This window comes from Pempheris klunzingeri, chromosome 12 (assembly GCF_042242105.1).
Source record: "Pempheris klunzingeri isolate RE-2024b chromosome 12, fPemKlu1.hap1, whole genome shotgun sequence".
In the NCBI taxonomy this organism is placed as follows: Eukaryota; Metazoa; Chordata; class Actinopteri; order Acropomatiformes; family Pempheridae; genus Pempheris; species Pempheris klunzingeri.
The window spans coordinates 10,473,779-10,490,081 of record NC_092023.1 but is presented as its reverse complement, the minus strand read 5'-3'; the positions used below and the strand labels follow the sequence as shown (position 1 = coordinate 10,490,081).

At 40.2% G+C, this 16,303-nt stretch overlaps 1 protein-coding gene across 1 annotated transcript in view; it reads right to left on the bottom strand.

Moving 5' to 3' along the window:
• Positions 1 to 726: 726 nt before the first annotated feature.
• camkmt (calmodulin-lysine N-methyltransferase) overlaps positions 727 to 16,303 on the bottom strand; it is a 105,531-nt gene continuing 89,954 nt past the window's right edge. The window contains exons 9-12 of the mRNA XM_070840849.1: positions 12,801 to 12,864; positions 10,519 to 10,650; positions 1,793 to 2,055; positions 727 to 1,450 (exon numbers count right to left, since the gene is read on the bottom strand). Coding sequence (XP_070696950.1) covers positions 1,957 to 2,055; positions 10,519 to 10,650; positions 12,801 to 12,864 — 295 coding nt within the window. The 3' untranslated portion in view covers positions 727 to 1,450; positions 1,793 to 1,956. The remainder of the gene's footprint in view (positions 1,451 to 1,792; positions 2,056 to 10,518; positions 10,651 to 12,800; positions 12,865 to 16,303) is intronic.

Here is a 16,303-nt window from a genome sequence, read left to right as displayed (position 1 = left end):
TACTAAGCGCAGCATGTCATCTTTGTATTTGCATTTTCTGAATAGTGTATATAATCTAAAGGAAAATCCCTCTCCCGTTTCATAAACTTAATTGGAGAGGTGGCATAAACAAATAAGAAGATACAATTTTGCTGTGTATGGGTATAGCAAAACTAGAGCCTGCTATACAAGACTAAATCAATAACAAACAAAAGCACCATTAGATATTAATTTTACTGTCAATTGTCAGTTTAGGTCAGCATTAGATACATTCAAAAGTGAATGTTGCACTTCAGACCTGGAACACTTGAAGGGTCACACTGGGTCACGGAGCCAGTGGACGTTTGGCACACCAGCTAAAATGGCTGCGGACTGTTTGCACCCAGTGGACGGGGGGGTAAGACGCCACTGAGAGGTTTGCATTACAAAAAATAAATAGAGAAATCCTGTTATTTTATATATTCCACAGTACTGGGGTCACTTGTCCAAACAATTGCCTAAAAGCAGTCAGCAACTCTTGTGCATGCATTCTCTTTAGACACACTCTTCCCAAAGGTGGATTCAGACTAGGAGCTTTTAGCGGGGTTTAGCAGCTGCCACAGGATCCAAGGTGAAGTGAAGTAGGATTCAGCTGTCGATTCCTACACAGACTTGCCAGACCCACTTCTGCTACAAAAATATGTTCGATATGGAGCGCTGTCATTGCAACTTGGAGAGGTCATGACAGTAGACACAATGGAGCTGAGGATGAGTTAAAGGTGTTTTTTGTTTGGGAATTTCATCAGCGACAGTTTAAAACTTCTTGGATGTTGGTGAAATTGTCCGTTGCTCAAACACAGGTTAAAACACCAACAGACGTGCGTAAAATTAAATTACAGTGTGATGGAGAGTGGAGTACTTGTATCCTTGGCGATATTGATGTGTTCCATAAAAGCTATAGCTCCTGGGCAGCAACAATTACTCCTTAGTCTGAACCTGCCTTAATGTGTCAATGTGCTGCTGCAAGTAATGCACAAAAGATGCTCTTAATACTGACCTCTGACTAGGACAAATGAGTTGTATAGAAGAAATTACAGAGGGGGAAGAAGGGAGCAAGAAATAAAGGAAACGAACATGAACAGAACTGTAAATCTGTAATTGTTAGAATTATAGCTGGCCTTCATGCTGGGGTCAGAAACACAGTGGTTACACACTGAGAATATCAGAAACTGGTTTAAAAGGCCTGACTGAATAACTGACACCTACAGAAAGACTGACTGAGAAAACCAACCATCCGTGTAACTGGCTGAACAGCTAGTTAACTGACTAAACAAGTGACTGGCTTGTTGGCTGGACTGATTACTGGATAATTGACTAATTAACTGTCATATTAAGTACTTGAATAGTTGACAGAGTACTGACTGGTTACCTGATCGGCCGGCCAGTGACTGAATGGCATCATGGCTCACTTTCTGGGTTTCTGATTAACCGACTGGCTGATTTTAGCAGCGACTGAGTGTTTGGTCAACTACCAGCTAATTGATTAAAGGCCTGAAGTGACTATACTGGAGACTGACAATAGTTACTGGACATGTGGCGAATGGTTAAAACATTAGTCAAAGTACATCTGTCATCGTTTCTTTCTCCTCAGCTGCCCAGAGCTTCTCCCCAGTGCATTGGTAACAAGGTTTCTCCTCACCAACACTTCAAATTACATGCATGTTCAAATACTGTCCAAAACCATGTGATAATAAACCCTCTCAGTGGTCAGTATCAATATGAAAAAACTTTTCAATGTGACCACAGTCTCATTTGTTCTCTGTGCCAACTGGACTAAACACCTGACATTGAAACAAACACTGTTTTGTAATATTGCTAACTGTTCCTCTTAATTTAGATCACGTGTGGATCACACTGTTAACATGACTCTGTTGCATCAATTCATCTCAAATATCCAAAAGCAGGACTGCGTAGAGCTGAAGGCTCACTTGTTTTGTTTTACTGAGTGTGGCTGACAGGTTGAGGTCCTTTGGTCAAGGTGATGAGGAGAGGATAGTGGATGTTCTCGTCATATACTTCTTTTCCCTCTCTTAGCATCTGAAAAGCACACAGCATGAAAAACATTAACTTAATTAGACAGAGCACAAAAAATCAAAAAATCTTTCTCCAATATTTCAGTCAGTTTAATTGTATCAATATTTTCAATATTTCAGGGCGTCCTCTGTTTAGGCTGATTATGTGATCACCAAATCCTGAGTTTGAGTCCTTTGTTGCATGTCATCTTTCATCCCCCTGCCCTCAAACCCCTGCCACCTCTCTACTGTCCTTGATTGAAAATAAGGCTAAATGCCCCAAAAGCTACACATTATTGAAATTTTAATATTTAAATATTCAAACATTGCTCCAATATTATTGTTCTTTTCCATGAACCTTTAATTTAAAAACCCTGTAAAGAAAATCATGCTTGACAACAACATGACATATTAGATAATGTCAATCAAATGTAATGACAGTATGTAATAGAGCTCAAAAGCAGATAACGTTGAAGATTGGCTGCACACCACCACATGCATATTTAAAAAGGAAAAAACTTGAAAAGCTGCAGAGGAAAACTAATAGGGACAGAGAAAAACATCTTTAACGTTGCTCTTCACTTTAAAGATGCATGGGGAGAAATATTCCCATTGCAGAACACTTAAGAGTAGTGCTTATTCCTCTTTCCATTAGATTGCTGTTGGTCAGAGTTTGTAGGATTCTGGCACAGAAGCCCACAATCACACCAATTTGATACACATAAATGTAACTATATACTTATCAAATTCTTATGGATTTTTATACATAATGATACTTGATAATTTGTTAGGAGATTAAGACTTCAGCAGTTTAGCGTGTCACATGGTCCTGTCACATGCAGTGATGTGTGCATTAGGGCTGAAAACAACGATTAGTTTTAATATCTATTAATCTGCTACTTATTCTCTCAGTTATTGATATATTATTTTATTTATATTTCAGATTTTCAGCTTACTTTGATGTCAGGGTTTTAGGGAAATTCTGATATTTTGAAAATCTGGAACCAGAGAATTTTTGGCATTTTTGCCTAAAAATAACAATTAATGTATAATCTGAATAGTTACTGATTCATTTTCTGCCAACTGATTAATTGACTAATTGTCCAAGATCTAAAGTGTACATCCCCGCACACACAAACGCTCTCAGTCTCAAACACACACACACACAACTGTGCGGGGTGTCGATGTGCCCTTTTAAGCAGACTTGGCAGTTTGGGCATTCACAGCTAATCAGCTCGTTCAGCATCTAGCCAAATTATCAGAGACTTATGAAAGTGAGTTTAGTGGGTCTGTGCATGTGATTGTTTGTGATTGTCTGTCTGCGTGTGTGTGTGGTGAGACCAGGATGGAAGTGAAAGTATGTGAAAAGGTTTCCTCACAACTCAAGCTGACCCAAAATTCACTCCCGTCAGCGGCATGTAAGTGCTACGCAAGTGATCATCCTCCATCTCAGTATGAGTTTCGTTACAGACTTAAATGGTGACTGTGTGCTGTTTTTCCAACAAATTAGACAATTTTGTGGCACACATGAAAATTATGTTGTTGTGGGCCACAGTTGTTCTTATTTTACTCCGTTTTCAGGAATCAAAACACCTAGATCAGCTTGTGAGTCCTTAAAATGTGTTCCACACTGCAACTAAAAAGCAAGAGATTATTTTTCATTTCAACCTAGTGTTACCATAACGTGTCATAAAATGTTAATTTCATTCATTTTAAAAAAGGAGAAGTTCTGGTCTAGTCAACAGAACAGCTACATACACAGTTATGAATGTATGGGTTATACAGTACAGTATAGTGTGTGTCTGCGCAGTAAGCATGTAACAATATTGGAGTACAAAATGGTAACAGGACTATGGACATTTCAAATAATTTAAAGATTCACTTGGGTGGTTATTAGGCCTTGTTCAGGCTGACATTAGCGCTGCATGAACAAAAATAGGTTCCCTGTTCATTTTAATGAGACCACTGCATTGACTCAGTGGGGGTGCCAACACTCAAGGTTTCAGCAAAAAAATGTTAAGTCAAGTCAAATTTCTCTAAAACTATTTTAAAAACAATGTGTGTTGACTGAACACACATTGGTGGTAGATTACTTTGTATAGTAAATTACTTTAAAGTGGCATTTTTCATCTTCTCACAAGTACCTGTAGCAACACATGCACATCAAGTGTGTGTAAGTGCTGACAGACTAAATTAATTCTTGATTATACGTCTAAAAGTAGTTACAAGTTGTTATAGGTACATCTGAGAAGTATGCAGGTGTAAAACCAGACAGAATGGTGTCCACAATGTCCAGAAACACACATAGAATAGGAGGGATGTGTGTTTTAAACGGCTACCTGAGGCTTTGCTCGCATTGGACCTTTATATACCCCTTTCATGTCTCATCTCATTTCCCCACAACTCGTCCTGAGAAAGTGAGAGATCCCCGCCTCCGCACCATCCCTCCTCATTTTTCTTTTTCCAGCCTCCTTTTCCAGTCAGTTTGTTGAATATGAACAAACTGCATGTGTCTGCCTCTACTCTATCTCCTTCAGTCCCTCCCTTTCTCCCCCAGTGGCCTTCATATGCGTTATCTTCCTGTGGCCATCCCTCTGGGCACCGGCCTGTGGTTGAACCTCTGACCCCCAGAGAGTGAGAGAGAGAGAGAGAGAGAGAGGGGGAGAGAGAGAGAGGCAGAGAGAGCGAGAGCAGACGGCCCAGGGGGTGGTTGGGCGTGGAGGGATCAGCTGCCTGCCCCCCTGTGCTAAGCCTGCTACGGGGACCGCGGCCAGTATTCACATTCAAATTCTACCAGGTGGAAGGAGCAAGGAAGCGATAGATGGAGGGAAGGAGGGACAGAGAGGGAGGGAGGGGGCCTTAACACAGTGAGGGCTAAGAGCTCGCAGAGGTGAAAAGTTTAACAAGCAAAGCTGTTCCTCCTGATCGCAGGCTGCCTAATCAGCTTCATGGGTGGCTGGCTAAATCGGCTCTCAACCCGACCCCCCCACCCTACCCCCCCACCCCCCATAATCTTTTCTCTTTTTTCCCCTTTCCAAGGTGCAAGTCATTTATTTTATAGCCACTTTCGCCACAGCTTCTGTCTCCCTCTCTCTTGGTCTCATTGTGCCTCTCTATTTCTCTGCCTCCCACTTTTTTCCTGTATATTCTTGCTGTGTTTGAGTAGACGAGAGAGAAAGTGAACAAGGTGGAAAAAGAGAGGAGAAGGAGCTCTGAGACAAGGGAGGGATGGATGAACTGGATGTCTGGGGTCTCTCTCGGCAGGATTAGGAAACAGAGAATGAGGGATTGGGTGGATGGAGAGACAAGTAGAGGAAGGGATAGAAGGACAGGCTTGAATAAATAGAGAAGTGGGTCGTGATGTAGGAAATGGGAAGATAGAGAGGAGCAGAGGGAGGAAGAGTTGAGAAGGGTGAAGTAAGATATGTCAGAGACAGGGGGGAGGGAGGAAGAGGGTAGCCAGGCAGCTGAGGGGGGGAGAAAAAGAGTGAAGGGGGAGGCGGAAAGAAGGAGGCAGAGAAGTGTAAGTGCATGGACACAGTGGGGATACTATTTATGCATGTGAGAGAGACGGGGGATCTACACATGTGCACACACACTCTCTTGCATGTGTGTGTGTTTGCGAGAAATTAAAATTCATGACTCTCTCTTCACAACCATTTGAGTAACAAGATTAAGATGGCGGGTTAGAAAATAGCGCTGGCATTATCAGGCTGCTTGCAGTCCCTCCAGCTGCTTGCCTCTCTATTCCACAACAGTGGGGATAAGAGGATAACGCGCTAGCCCTGTCTGTCCGTCCCAGCACACGCCTTACACACACACACACACACACACACACACACACACACACACACACACACACACACACACACACACATACACACACACACACACACACACACGCGCAGTTCTTAGACATACTACCGCTGCACACCGGGCCTGCCTGCTGTCTGCAGTCCCTCGAGTGTGTTTGTGTCAGGGGGTGAAAGTGTGTGTATGTTTGGAAAACTGCAGAGTAGCAAGCTGGGGGTCTGGAGACGGTTTGTAAAGAATTGCTAAAAACACTCCCTGCTCTCTCTCTCTTTTTTCACGCAAAGTAAACATTAAGACAGGCAGTATATTCCAAACAAAATCAAATGTGACATGTGTCGAATCTGGCACAGCGAGGGATGCCAGTATTCTCACAGCTACTGGGGGTGCATTTGTTTAACAGCGTCTGTGCCAGATGGAGGAGCCTTTGAGTCGCTGTGGGAGCATGAAAAGAAATAAACTCGGCGTCAGCGGCACATGTGGAAACTCACCCAACTACATGATATTGCTGCATGGCTGCGGGAAATTTCAACAAGTTTGGATTTTGATTGGAGAGCGCTGCTAGCTTGAGGGAGATAATTCAGTATCATTTTGTGGCTCTCGGCGGTATCATATCATGATGACGTTCATTTAGGTTTACAAAGCTCTGCAGTCCATGCTAATGATTCCAACCAAAATGTATGCACTAACAAAATGAGTGAAAAAGTGGCTCTGACAACAGTAGAATCCATTTGGTTATTTTGCATGTGACTTTGCATGCCTTTTCCAAATAGTGATACACTGATATTGGAAATAATGGCCATATTGATATCCTGATTTGAACCATGTCACCCTGTTGACACCTATATGTTAGAAATATTTGAGCAGCACTATACAGTGGCCTACTGGTAAACTGAAAACCCTGCCTCTGCTCCATCAGTGTCACAGAAATATTTCTTCATTCAGTGCCTTGATGGTTAAAGTTACAGTGGATTACAGAATGTCTCAGTACTGCATTTTGAGTAAAAATATGGTTGTATGAAATATTATTTTCTTATAAACACATTTCAAATTACTGACCAAATTAATAGATGGCAAAAAAGTCAAATAATGTCAACAATGATGACTTATGAGCTTTTTACTAAAAACACTAGTAACAATAGTTAAAGTTAATTTAGTATAACATTAAGCTGATGTTTGCTTACAAAACTGAGACATTTTAACAGCCAGAATTCTCTTCTATCAAAAAATAACCTCTCAGTTCCAGTTTTCTCCTCAAAATGCATACACCTGCTTTTGGTGGAGACGTCTTTGATCGTATTAAACCACAGTGACAGAAAATCCATAGTGTGTGTTCCACTGTTAGTTCTGATATGCATTTTTCTTGTGTTCTGGTCCACCCACTGAAAGTAAATATAGCTGAAGAAAGCTAATCTGTAGTGCAAATGAGTAGCAGCTGCTCATTTGGATGTGCGTGTGTGCACGGTGGTAGTGTATGTTTCGCTGTGATATCATCATGTGGTGTGTGTGTGTGTTTGTGTGTAATGTCTAGCCAATATGCTGTCTGAGTGATGTCTGGTCTGTGTGGGATTGTGATATAGCTTGTTTCTTAGCTGCATGCACAGTGTGTGTGTGGGTTGAGAATGGTCAGTCAAGCACATACAAGCACACACACACACACACACACACGCACACAGGGGTTGTTCAGAGTGTTCATCAGAAGATAAGCAGAGGAGACTTAATCACCTTCAGATGTGAGGGGGACACTTCAACTTGTCCTCATATCCACACGCAGCACCTGACCCCACTGTGTGTGTGTGTGTGTGTGTGTGTTGCACACTCATATGTGCACACTTTCACAGATGGAAGTGTGCATTTCAAGAGAGTCGAATGGTCTAACAGCCCCATGGCATGCCAAAAAAAACCCAGCATAATTTCTTGGTAATTTTTTGTCTCACATCAATTTCAGTGTAATTTCTCTGTTCATACTTTGCACATTTTATTTTATAGCAACTATCATCAATTTCAGTTGCAATTCCAGTGGTAATTTTTCCAAGCGCTTGAGGTGCTGAACCATTACGATTATTCAGTGACTGCACCCTGTGGCCTTGAGGACTATTCAATTCTCCCCGTAGCTTTTTCAAACTGAGTGGTGTGTCTTTTAAATTTGGGGCAGAAGCAGCATCCACTTTAATTCCATTGAAGCTACATCCTTCTTTGTGTCCCTCTAACTTCTTTTTCTCTTTCTCTCCCTGATTCCCCCTTTTTTGTTCTTTTCTTGAATTTGGTGTCTTTTTTTCTGATGTGACTTCAGCTCTTCTTATGCTGTTCCCACTCCATCTGAGGCCAAAGCTGCATGCTATACCATTTCCAATTGAATGTATCAAGTTCTATTAATGCTTCCTAAAAAATCTCTTGTTTTTCTGTTCAACATATACATACATGTTCTCCCCTCATCTGACATGTTCATAATTCTATATGCTTTCCGGTTTTGATTTAACTTAACCTTGCCCTTATTTTTTTTGTAATAAAACTGAGCAACAAAATACATTTATATGCAACTAATTTGATTTGCTTTAGAGTGTAACATTAACTATTTCAACTATTTCTCCAGTCAAGGAAATGAGAGGTTCTTGTACTGCACACAAGTTACAGTACACAGAGGGGGTTAGGGTGGATGAACTTTGACACCATAGTTGAGGATTTGAGTCCTGAATCCCACATTGTCTTAAGTTAAGCCAATGTTGGTTTTGGTTAAATACCAAACAAGTAAATGTGTCCTGTCTTGTGCTTCAAGTCAGCACGTTTTTTTGAATATTTAACCAAGACCATGATCTTTCCTTGACCTTAGCAAAGACCTTTCATTAGCCATAAGAATATTAATTGTGCCTTAATTTCCAGGAGGGAATATTACAGGGAAAACATATATCACACAGTATATTGATAGTGAACATTTCCCCCGTCAGCACCACATCCTGAATCAATGGGCAGACTGTGTCCGAACTGACTGTTTACATCAGTGATGCTTGGTGCTCAAACGGAGTCCAACTCAATGGACAATGTTTCCCAGATGCTGCATTTTTCTATGTTATGATGCCGACCATATTACCATCACTATCTTGATGCTGCTGTTTAACATTTCCCCAGACAAAAGTTAAAAAAAATGCACTACAGAATTACTTTCTAGGTTTATAGCTGTTTTTGTAAATAACTGTAATCTATATACTGTTTGATTTCATTTTATTTTTAATTTTATCTTATTGTATTCTAGATATTTAAAAAAAAAAACATCTTTGGCCAGAGTAATATGATCAGAGAGGCACATTGGTGCATGTTTCATATGGAGTCGACTTTCTCAAGACGTGGTTGCATCACATGAGAACAGTGGCCACCAGCACTCATTGCAGGGTGGTGTAGAGGCCAAATGTGGACTGTAACAATTTGACCTGAGCCTGCCATAAACCTACCTTGAGTCAGTCCCCTTCATAAGTGTGTGCCTACTCTGAATGTGGTTTGAAAGGGTCCACAGTGTGAGTGATTGCTAATGCTAAATTTAGGGAAGGTCATATAGAGGAGAAGAGATTTTCCTTGCTCAGGATCAGGCCACTTTAACAGACATTTGATCACTGTAATGGTCAGTCTGTCCAATTGTCCCACCAGTGTAGGTGAACGTGAATGCTGCACCAATTTAGCCCACTCCTTGCTGTCCTGTTCTTCTATAACTGTGTGTGTAATGGAGTTAACAGCTGGACACCACTTTAACACTGCCTACTCATGTGCTTTCTGTCGCTCCTTTTCTCCTTTTCACTGTCCTTTCCTCCCCCTTCCCTCTCTCTGTCTCTCTCATGGTGCCAAGTTAAGGCAGCTTGTTTTAGCTCCAGTGTGTCTCACAAAGTGTCTCTAAACATCAAACGACAGGCTAATCCGTTGGTATTTATTAAAGCAGAGGGCACATTGCACGACCTGGGTTGTTGGTGGTTTCTTTGTTAAGTGGAAACGTATTCGGCACATTTTCTAGTAAGCACTTGATCTGTGTTAAGTTTTCATCCAAGTACATATTAATTCAGTGCTCAGATATTGTTGGTCTCTGTTTAAGTTCAGGCAAAACAAATATGAGGCTTTAGCAATCTCAAGTAACCAACTGTGTTTGTGCACAGAAGGTGAGACTGTAAGACTTCTTACAGTGAAGTGGCCTAAGAAGCAAATGGCCAGTCTGGAGAGTAGGAACGATTACAGTGACCAACCAACTCTCAACAAACATATGAAAGTGTAGTATTATGGTTGGAAAAAAAATCGGAATTCATCCTTTCATTTCCACCACACATTTTCTCACTACTGCTACTAACATGAAGCAAGTCATCACAGAAACTGTCTTTTGACTGATGGTCAGTGTAGCAAAAACATATGTAACATATAAAACATAACATGATCATATCCAGAAGTGCTATTTTATTCATACTGTAGTTAATACAGTCACAGTTTCAACTCTTTGATGTGAAACTACATGAAAAAAGTGAAACTGTAATTTGATGGTGAGAAATGAATAAATTATGATTTATACTATTGATTGTATGAGCACTTTGCCTGCATACTTTGATAGCATCAGTCATCTCTTTTTTTTGTCTTTTCTGAGGCCTACAGTGCTTCGGAGTATTACTCGCTGTCTGCATGTCTTTCTAGTCATGGAGATGCTTCTTACCTTTAGGTGAACATCCATGACCTGAGCATCATACTGCTGGTGTTGAGAGACAGAGAGTCCGGTCTGCTGGGCTAGTTGACAAAACAGTGTCAGAGTTTCACCCCGCAGTGGAGCAAACACCAACGCCATGCCCTGGATAGAATCCAAGATGAAGGCAAGTATGTTTGGAGCTGGACAGTGAATACAGTTGACAGTACAGTTATGGGGTACTTCACACACATTTTCACACCTCATTTCTCATAACATTTGTCGTTGAGATTACGTACACAAAGGCACAGAAGCATCCTTTGATTTTTACCAGGTACATATAAGATGATAAACCAAAAAAATAAAATTAAGCTTTACAAACCCAATCAAATGTGAACACACGTGTGGGTGTGAACTGTCTACTCATGTATGTGACATGTACAAGTGTGTGCGTCTCTGTGTGTGAGGAAGACAGAGATACACACGCATCACAGACGCTCTGCAAAAACTAAGAGGATTACCAACAGGTTCAAAGATTCTTTGAAATCCTTCAGCTTTCGGCTTTATTTCATGTTGATCATGTTATTATTGTTTTAATTAAATGGAGCAAAGAAGGATGCTCGTACAAAACACACACAAAATGAAACGCACACTGACACAAGTTAAATGAACACAAAATCAGTGAAAACAGCAGGATCACTCCATTTGACAGATGATTTTGCATCTGTATATCCAGTACACACACACACACACACACACACACACATACACACACACACATACACACACACACAACCCTAAGAACACAACAAAAGCAAACAAACAGACAAAATTCCTCCCAGCACTAATCAGCTGATTAAGGGGATCCAGCCCACCGGATGGACCACCTTTGTCAGAAACAACAAATTAGTGCCATTAGATGGGAGAATTAATTGCTTTGTTAATTGCTTAAACAGCTTAGCAAATTATTAAATATTTGGCAAAGCTTGTTGTGGCAACGACAGTCTGATGGCCGACACTCAAATCATATTAGCCCCTGAATTATCTCCACTGGATTAAAGAGAGAGAGACATGAAGAGAGACTTAACACACAGATGTACAACAATGGCCAGATGTCATGTCTGTCATTCGACCGCAGCAGCTTCTGCATTCAACTGCAATCGAGACACATATTCAAGCTGTAGGTGCTGCTGCGCATGTCGCTGGCTGAAATGTTAGCTGGGAAAACGTGTCAGTGCTGGCGCTAACCTGAATGTAATATCAATTATATAACCCTTTTGTCTTAGTAGTTCTGCTGTTAAAAGAAACAGATTTTAAAGGGTTAGTTCAACCAAATTACAAAGACCCATATTTTCTCACTTCCGCCAAGCGGACAGTTTCAGTTTTATGTGCCCAGGTTTTTCTCTCACTGAAATTTCTGTCTTCACCCCAATAACAATAACATTGAAGAGAATGTTTCATTTGAGGTGCTAAAAGCACTTAAAATGACTTTAATTAACACAACAGCAACATATCTTTCCAGAAACTGTTGTGCTGCCAGTGCAGTCATCAGATTTCAGTTTTTCTGTGGTTAATAGTTTTAGTGACACAGTAACGTCTGCGGATTATTCAGAGAAACAGAGACAATGTAAATAAGAGGACTGGTTGCCGTTTCTTTGATTTTGCTGTTTTTTTAAATCATTTTAGGTAAACTGACCCTTTAAATGACTTTTGGCATGAAAATCGAATTATAACCTGCATGTTTCTGGTTCCATACCGTCATCATTCCCATTCCTCTCCCTCATCCTGTCCTTCCATCTCACCGATCCATCTCTCTCCTCCATCATCCCTTCCCGTGTGCTTTCCTCCTCTTTCTTCTCCCTATCGCCTTCCCTTCAGTGCTGTTTTCACCTCTCTTTCATAAACAGATATTCCCCATTCCAGTCTGGCCTCTGTACTTAAAACGCACCCCTCTTCCCTCAGATGAATAGAAACCTCAACGCTATCTGTTCCAGCCTTTTGCTTTTTTCCCCCCCCATTTGCTTTGGCTGTCACAGCGTGGGGTCTTATCGCGAGGCCAAAAGGGAGAAGTTGCCTCAGATTTATGATTAAGGGAAGGCAGGAGAGAGAGAGACGGAGATCAGAGCAACGCATTCAAGTTGCTCATAATAAGCATTAAAGCATTACATGATATTAATCCTGTCAGACTATTAATGTGTATAGGGTTTTGGGCCAAGGCCTAATTATGATTGAGAAGAGTGGCTGGTGATTTAGAGGAAGGGGATAAGCACAGATATATACAGTGGACACACAGAGGCGAACATACACACACTTACGGTGGGTCGCAGTAATCTCCTTATAGCATCAACCAGGCTGGCTCTGTACTGGTCGAGAAACAAACTGAGAGCGAGAGGGAGAGACAGGTTAGAATGCATTCTTACGATAGCAGCTCCAGATAAAGCAGCAGGCTATTTATTTTCTTTTGTTCACAAATAAATCCACCAACAGGAAGAGGGGAAAAAAACAATTTGCATGAGTAAGATGGTCTTCCTTTCTGTTTACGTTTGAGTTTCCATGTGTATTCACCTCAGCCTGTTGTCGAGGCACTGACAGGAATGCCGAACGTCAGAGAATCCCACATGCACAGATACCATCGCCTACAGTAAACACTCACATTTTTACTGGGACACTTCAAAGCGCCGCAAAAGCACCTTGAATTTGTGGAATTAATACTTGACGTGTGCGCTCCTAGGTTATTATGAAGATATGACAACAAAAACAACACACAAAGGAATATAAAACATAAAATAAATGTTAACAAAATTTTCTCTTCTCCTGGTTTGTTTCTTCTCCTTTTGTTTTGTTTGGTTGTCTGTATTTTGTGTTGGTTTACTATGTCTGTGAATGTTGTATTTTTCTTTTCTGCTTTGCAAAATACGTCTAATAAAAATTAGACAAAAATGTTAACAAAATCAAATTAACTGCTTCCATTGTAAATTAGACACTGTAATGTAGCTTTCATGAGTGAGTGGGAGAGACAGTGTGTTCAGTTTATATGCACTAATGTTTTGTAATTTGCACAACTTCACAAACAATATGATTAGCACTGCATTTAAATATTAAGGTACCATATATCAAGCTGTCATACTGCCACTGTATGATGATAATGATATGCAAATCACAACTAAAGTAATTACTTTAACTGATGAATATCAGATAATAAAATATTATAAAAAAATAATCCTCCTATTCTGCAAATTGTGAGATCCCACTTTCTCCTGTTCATATTCAGAAATTGTTCAATAGGAAATAAGTAAAGTTCAAACACTAAAAAACACAGAGGTGGGAAAAGCCCTCACACATTTCTTTTTCAAAAACAAAACAAAGATGTCAAATTTGTTTTAGGACTACAATACAAGAACATTTCTGGGGATTTCACTGGAGAGACAGAAACATGAGTTTTAAAACAAATACAAATCCTGACAAAAGAGTTTACAAGAGACAATTGGCTCCTTGTAATTTGTTCAAGCTGATATAAACATGAAAATAATAAAAAGCTATAACATTATTTACTTCTTTATACCTACACAATTCTGTTTTTGACAACCAGTTGATTTTATGTGACGGATTGAGATACATGCAACACACACACACACACACACACACACACGACCAAATCGAGTCCAATCAGTCTAAACAAAGTAACACCTGTCTCTGTATCCACAAAGGCAAATTTCAATCCATTATGCATCCATTGTGTGTGTGTGTGTGTGTGTATGTTTGTGTGTACCTATTATCGCAGATGAGAGTGGAGTAATTTGACTAAAATGCAACAATACAGTGCAGATTTGACATAATCCCCCACATCCGTCCAACTGGCCAGTGGAGAGGCAATCTGGATGTAACTTTACAGTCACAGCATCTGACCTTTCCTCTTTCAAAATCCTCTGATCGCAGTGAGGAATGAGAGGTGTCTGTGCCCATTCCTACACAGAAGTGTTTTTTCATTGTATGTAACTCCTAAACATAATGAATGCAACTTGACAGCTTACTTGCTGTAAACAGGATATAGGGAAGACATTTTTTAAAAATGGGGAAAAAAAATGTACCATTACAAGCTCTGACCGAAAAACCAGGATGTGTGTATATATATATATGTAAAGTTTATTGTTCTTCTAAGGTTAGACAGAGGCGCAAAGTTTATTTGACTTGAAAGGTGAGAGGTTTGTGTTTGGTTTATTTTGCCACAGATATCAGTTCACAGGAAAAGTGAGTGGTAAGGAAAACAAGGAAGTGAGCTAGTTGGGTGGAGGTAAGCACTGAAACACACACACATACTGAGGGCAGGGAAAGGACATCGTGCCATTAAAAGGGCAGCAGTTAAAGACAAAAAATACCATAGTGATTGCTACAGAGAAAATATCTACAACTACCACTATTACATTGTTGCATGACAAATAAATCTTTAGGAAATACTACCAATTACTTATACAGCAATGAACTCATCAGAGAAAATTAAAACTTAAACTGCCAATTAGATAATGTTTAAGTAATGTGTCTCACACAGGTATCTATTATGGATGATGCAGTCATTATTTAAAGATAATTATTGCAGGGACAGGAATCATTCACTTGAGGGGAATCTTTCGAGGAAAAAATTCACAACTGCTATAAATCTCAGCCACATTAGGTTTCATGCCAAGTGGCAGTTTCTCTACCAATCATTGATTGTATCTGCCCTTATATATTCCTGCTGGTTAGTTTTAACTTGTAACCACTGTTTTGACGCAGCTCTGAAACTCTTCTTGTCATTATTATCCAGCTCTATCAATTTGTCACATTTTTTGATATTTTTGAGTTCTGTTAGTTGCATGTTGATTGCCTTTGACCTCTTTCACAGCTGGCAAACGTTACTAATCATCATTCAAATTAATACGAGCCACCTGTGCAGCAGTGTTTGCAGTTGCGGTTAATTTACTTCTGACTGTATCTCCTTTTCCATGTGATAATAATATTTTCTCTACGTCCTGTATGTATGCATATGAATAATATTCATTTGCATTTAACTGCTAATATTTCACCAACAAACTAGACATTGGCATTAAGGAAGCAAGTAATTTATTGTTAGTTTGAGTTTCTGGCTTCCCTTCACTTTTTCGTGTAATAAAATGTAGACAATGTAAAGTGAAAAAAGAGATTTACCACTCAGAGGATTATCTGAAAGTCTATTACGCTGCTTGGTAAGCAGTGACAGTTTAATAATGCCAATGTAATATTTATGGACTCTGAAAGTGAGTGGTCTTGCCCTTTAAGGTCACCTCTGGTGCCCCCAGACTGTCAGAGGCCTATTGTCTCACGCTGACCCCTCCCACCCAGCTCAGCCCAGCGACCTCTAGTCAAAACTGACGACAAGTCAAAGGGCACAAAAGGGCGTGTGTGAGAGCGTCGCTGCTATATTTGTCTGTTTACACACGTAAGTGAACATACAGGAAAAAGCTGCTCGGCAAAAGCTGCAAGAGTGAGACCATGGAAACACATGACATCATATACTAAGCCGTAGTTTGCCAAGGGGAGATTTAATGGTTAATATGCATGGGTGTTTATTTCTGCGCATTGCGGGAATACTTAAATGCAATTCATGCAATTTATTTAATCATAAAAATGTATCATATGTTTATCCAATCCATTTGTTTCGGATTATTCAGTCCTGCACTGTTGAGGAAATTCACTGCTGTGGAAAACAGGACTTAAAACTGCAAAAGCAACACAACCTCAGGACCAGGTGCACAACAAGAAACAAAACAACACATGCAAACACTAATTATAGAGCCAGTGAAGT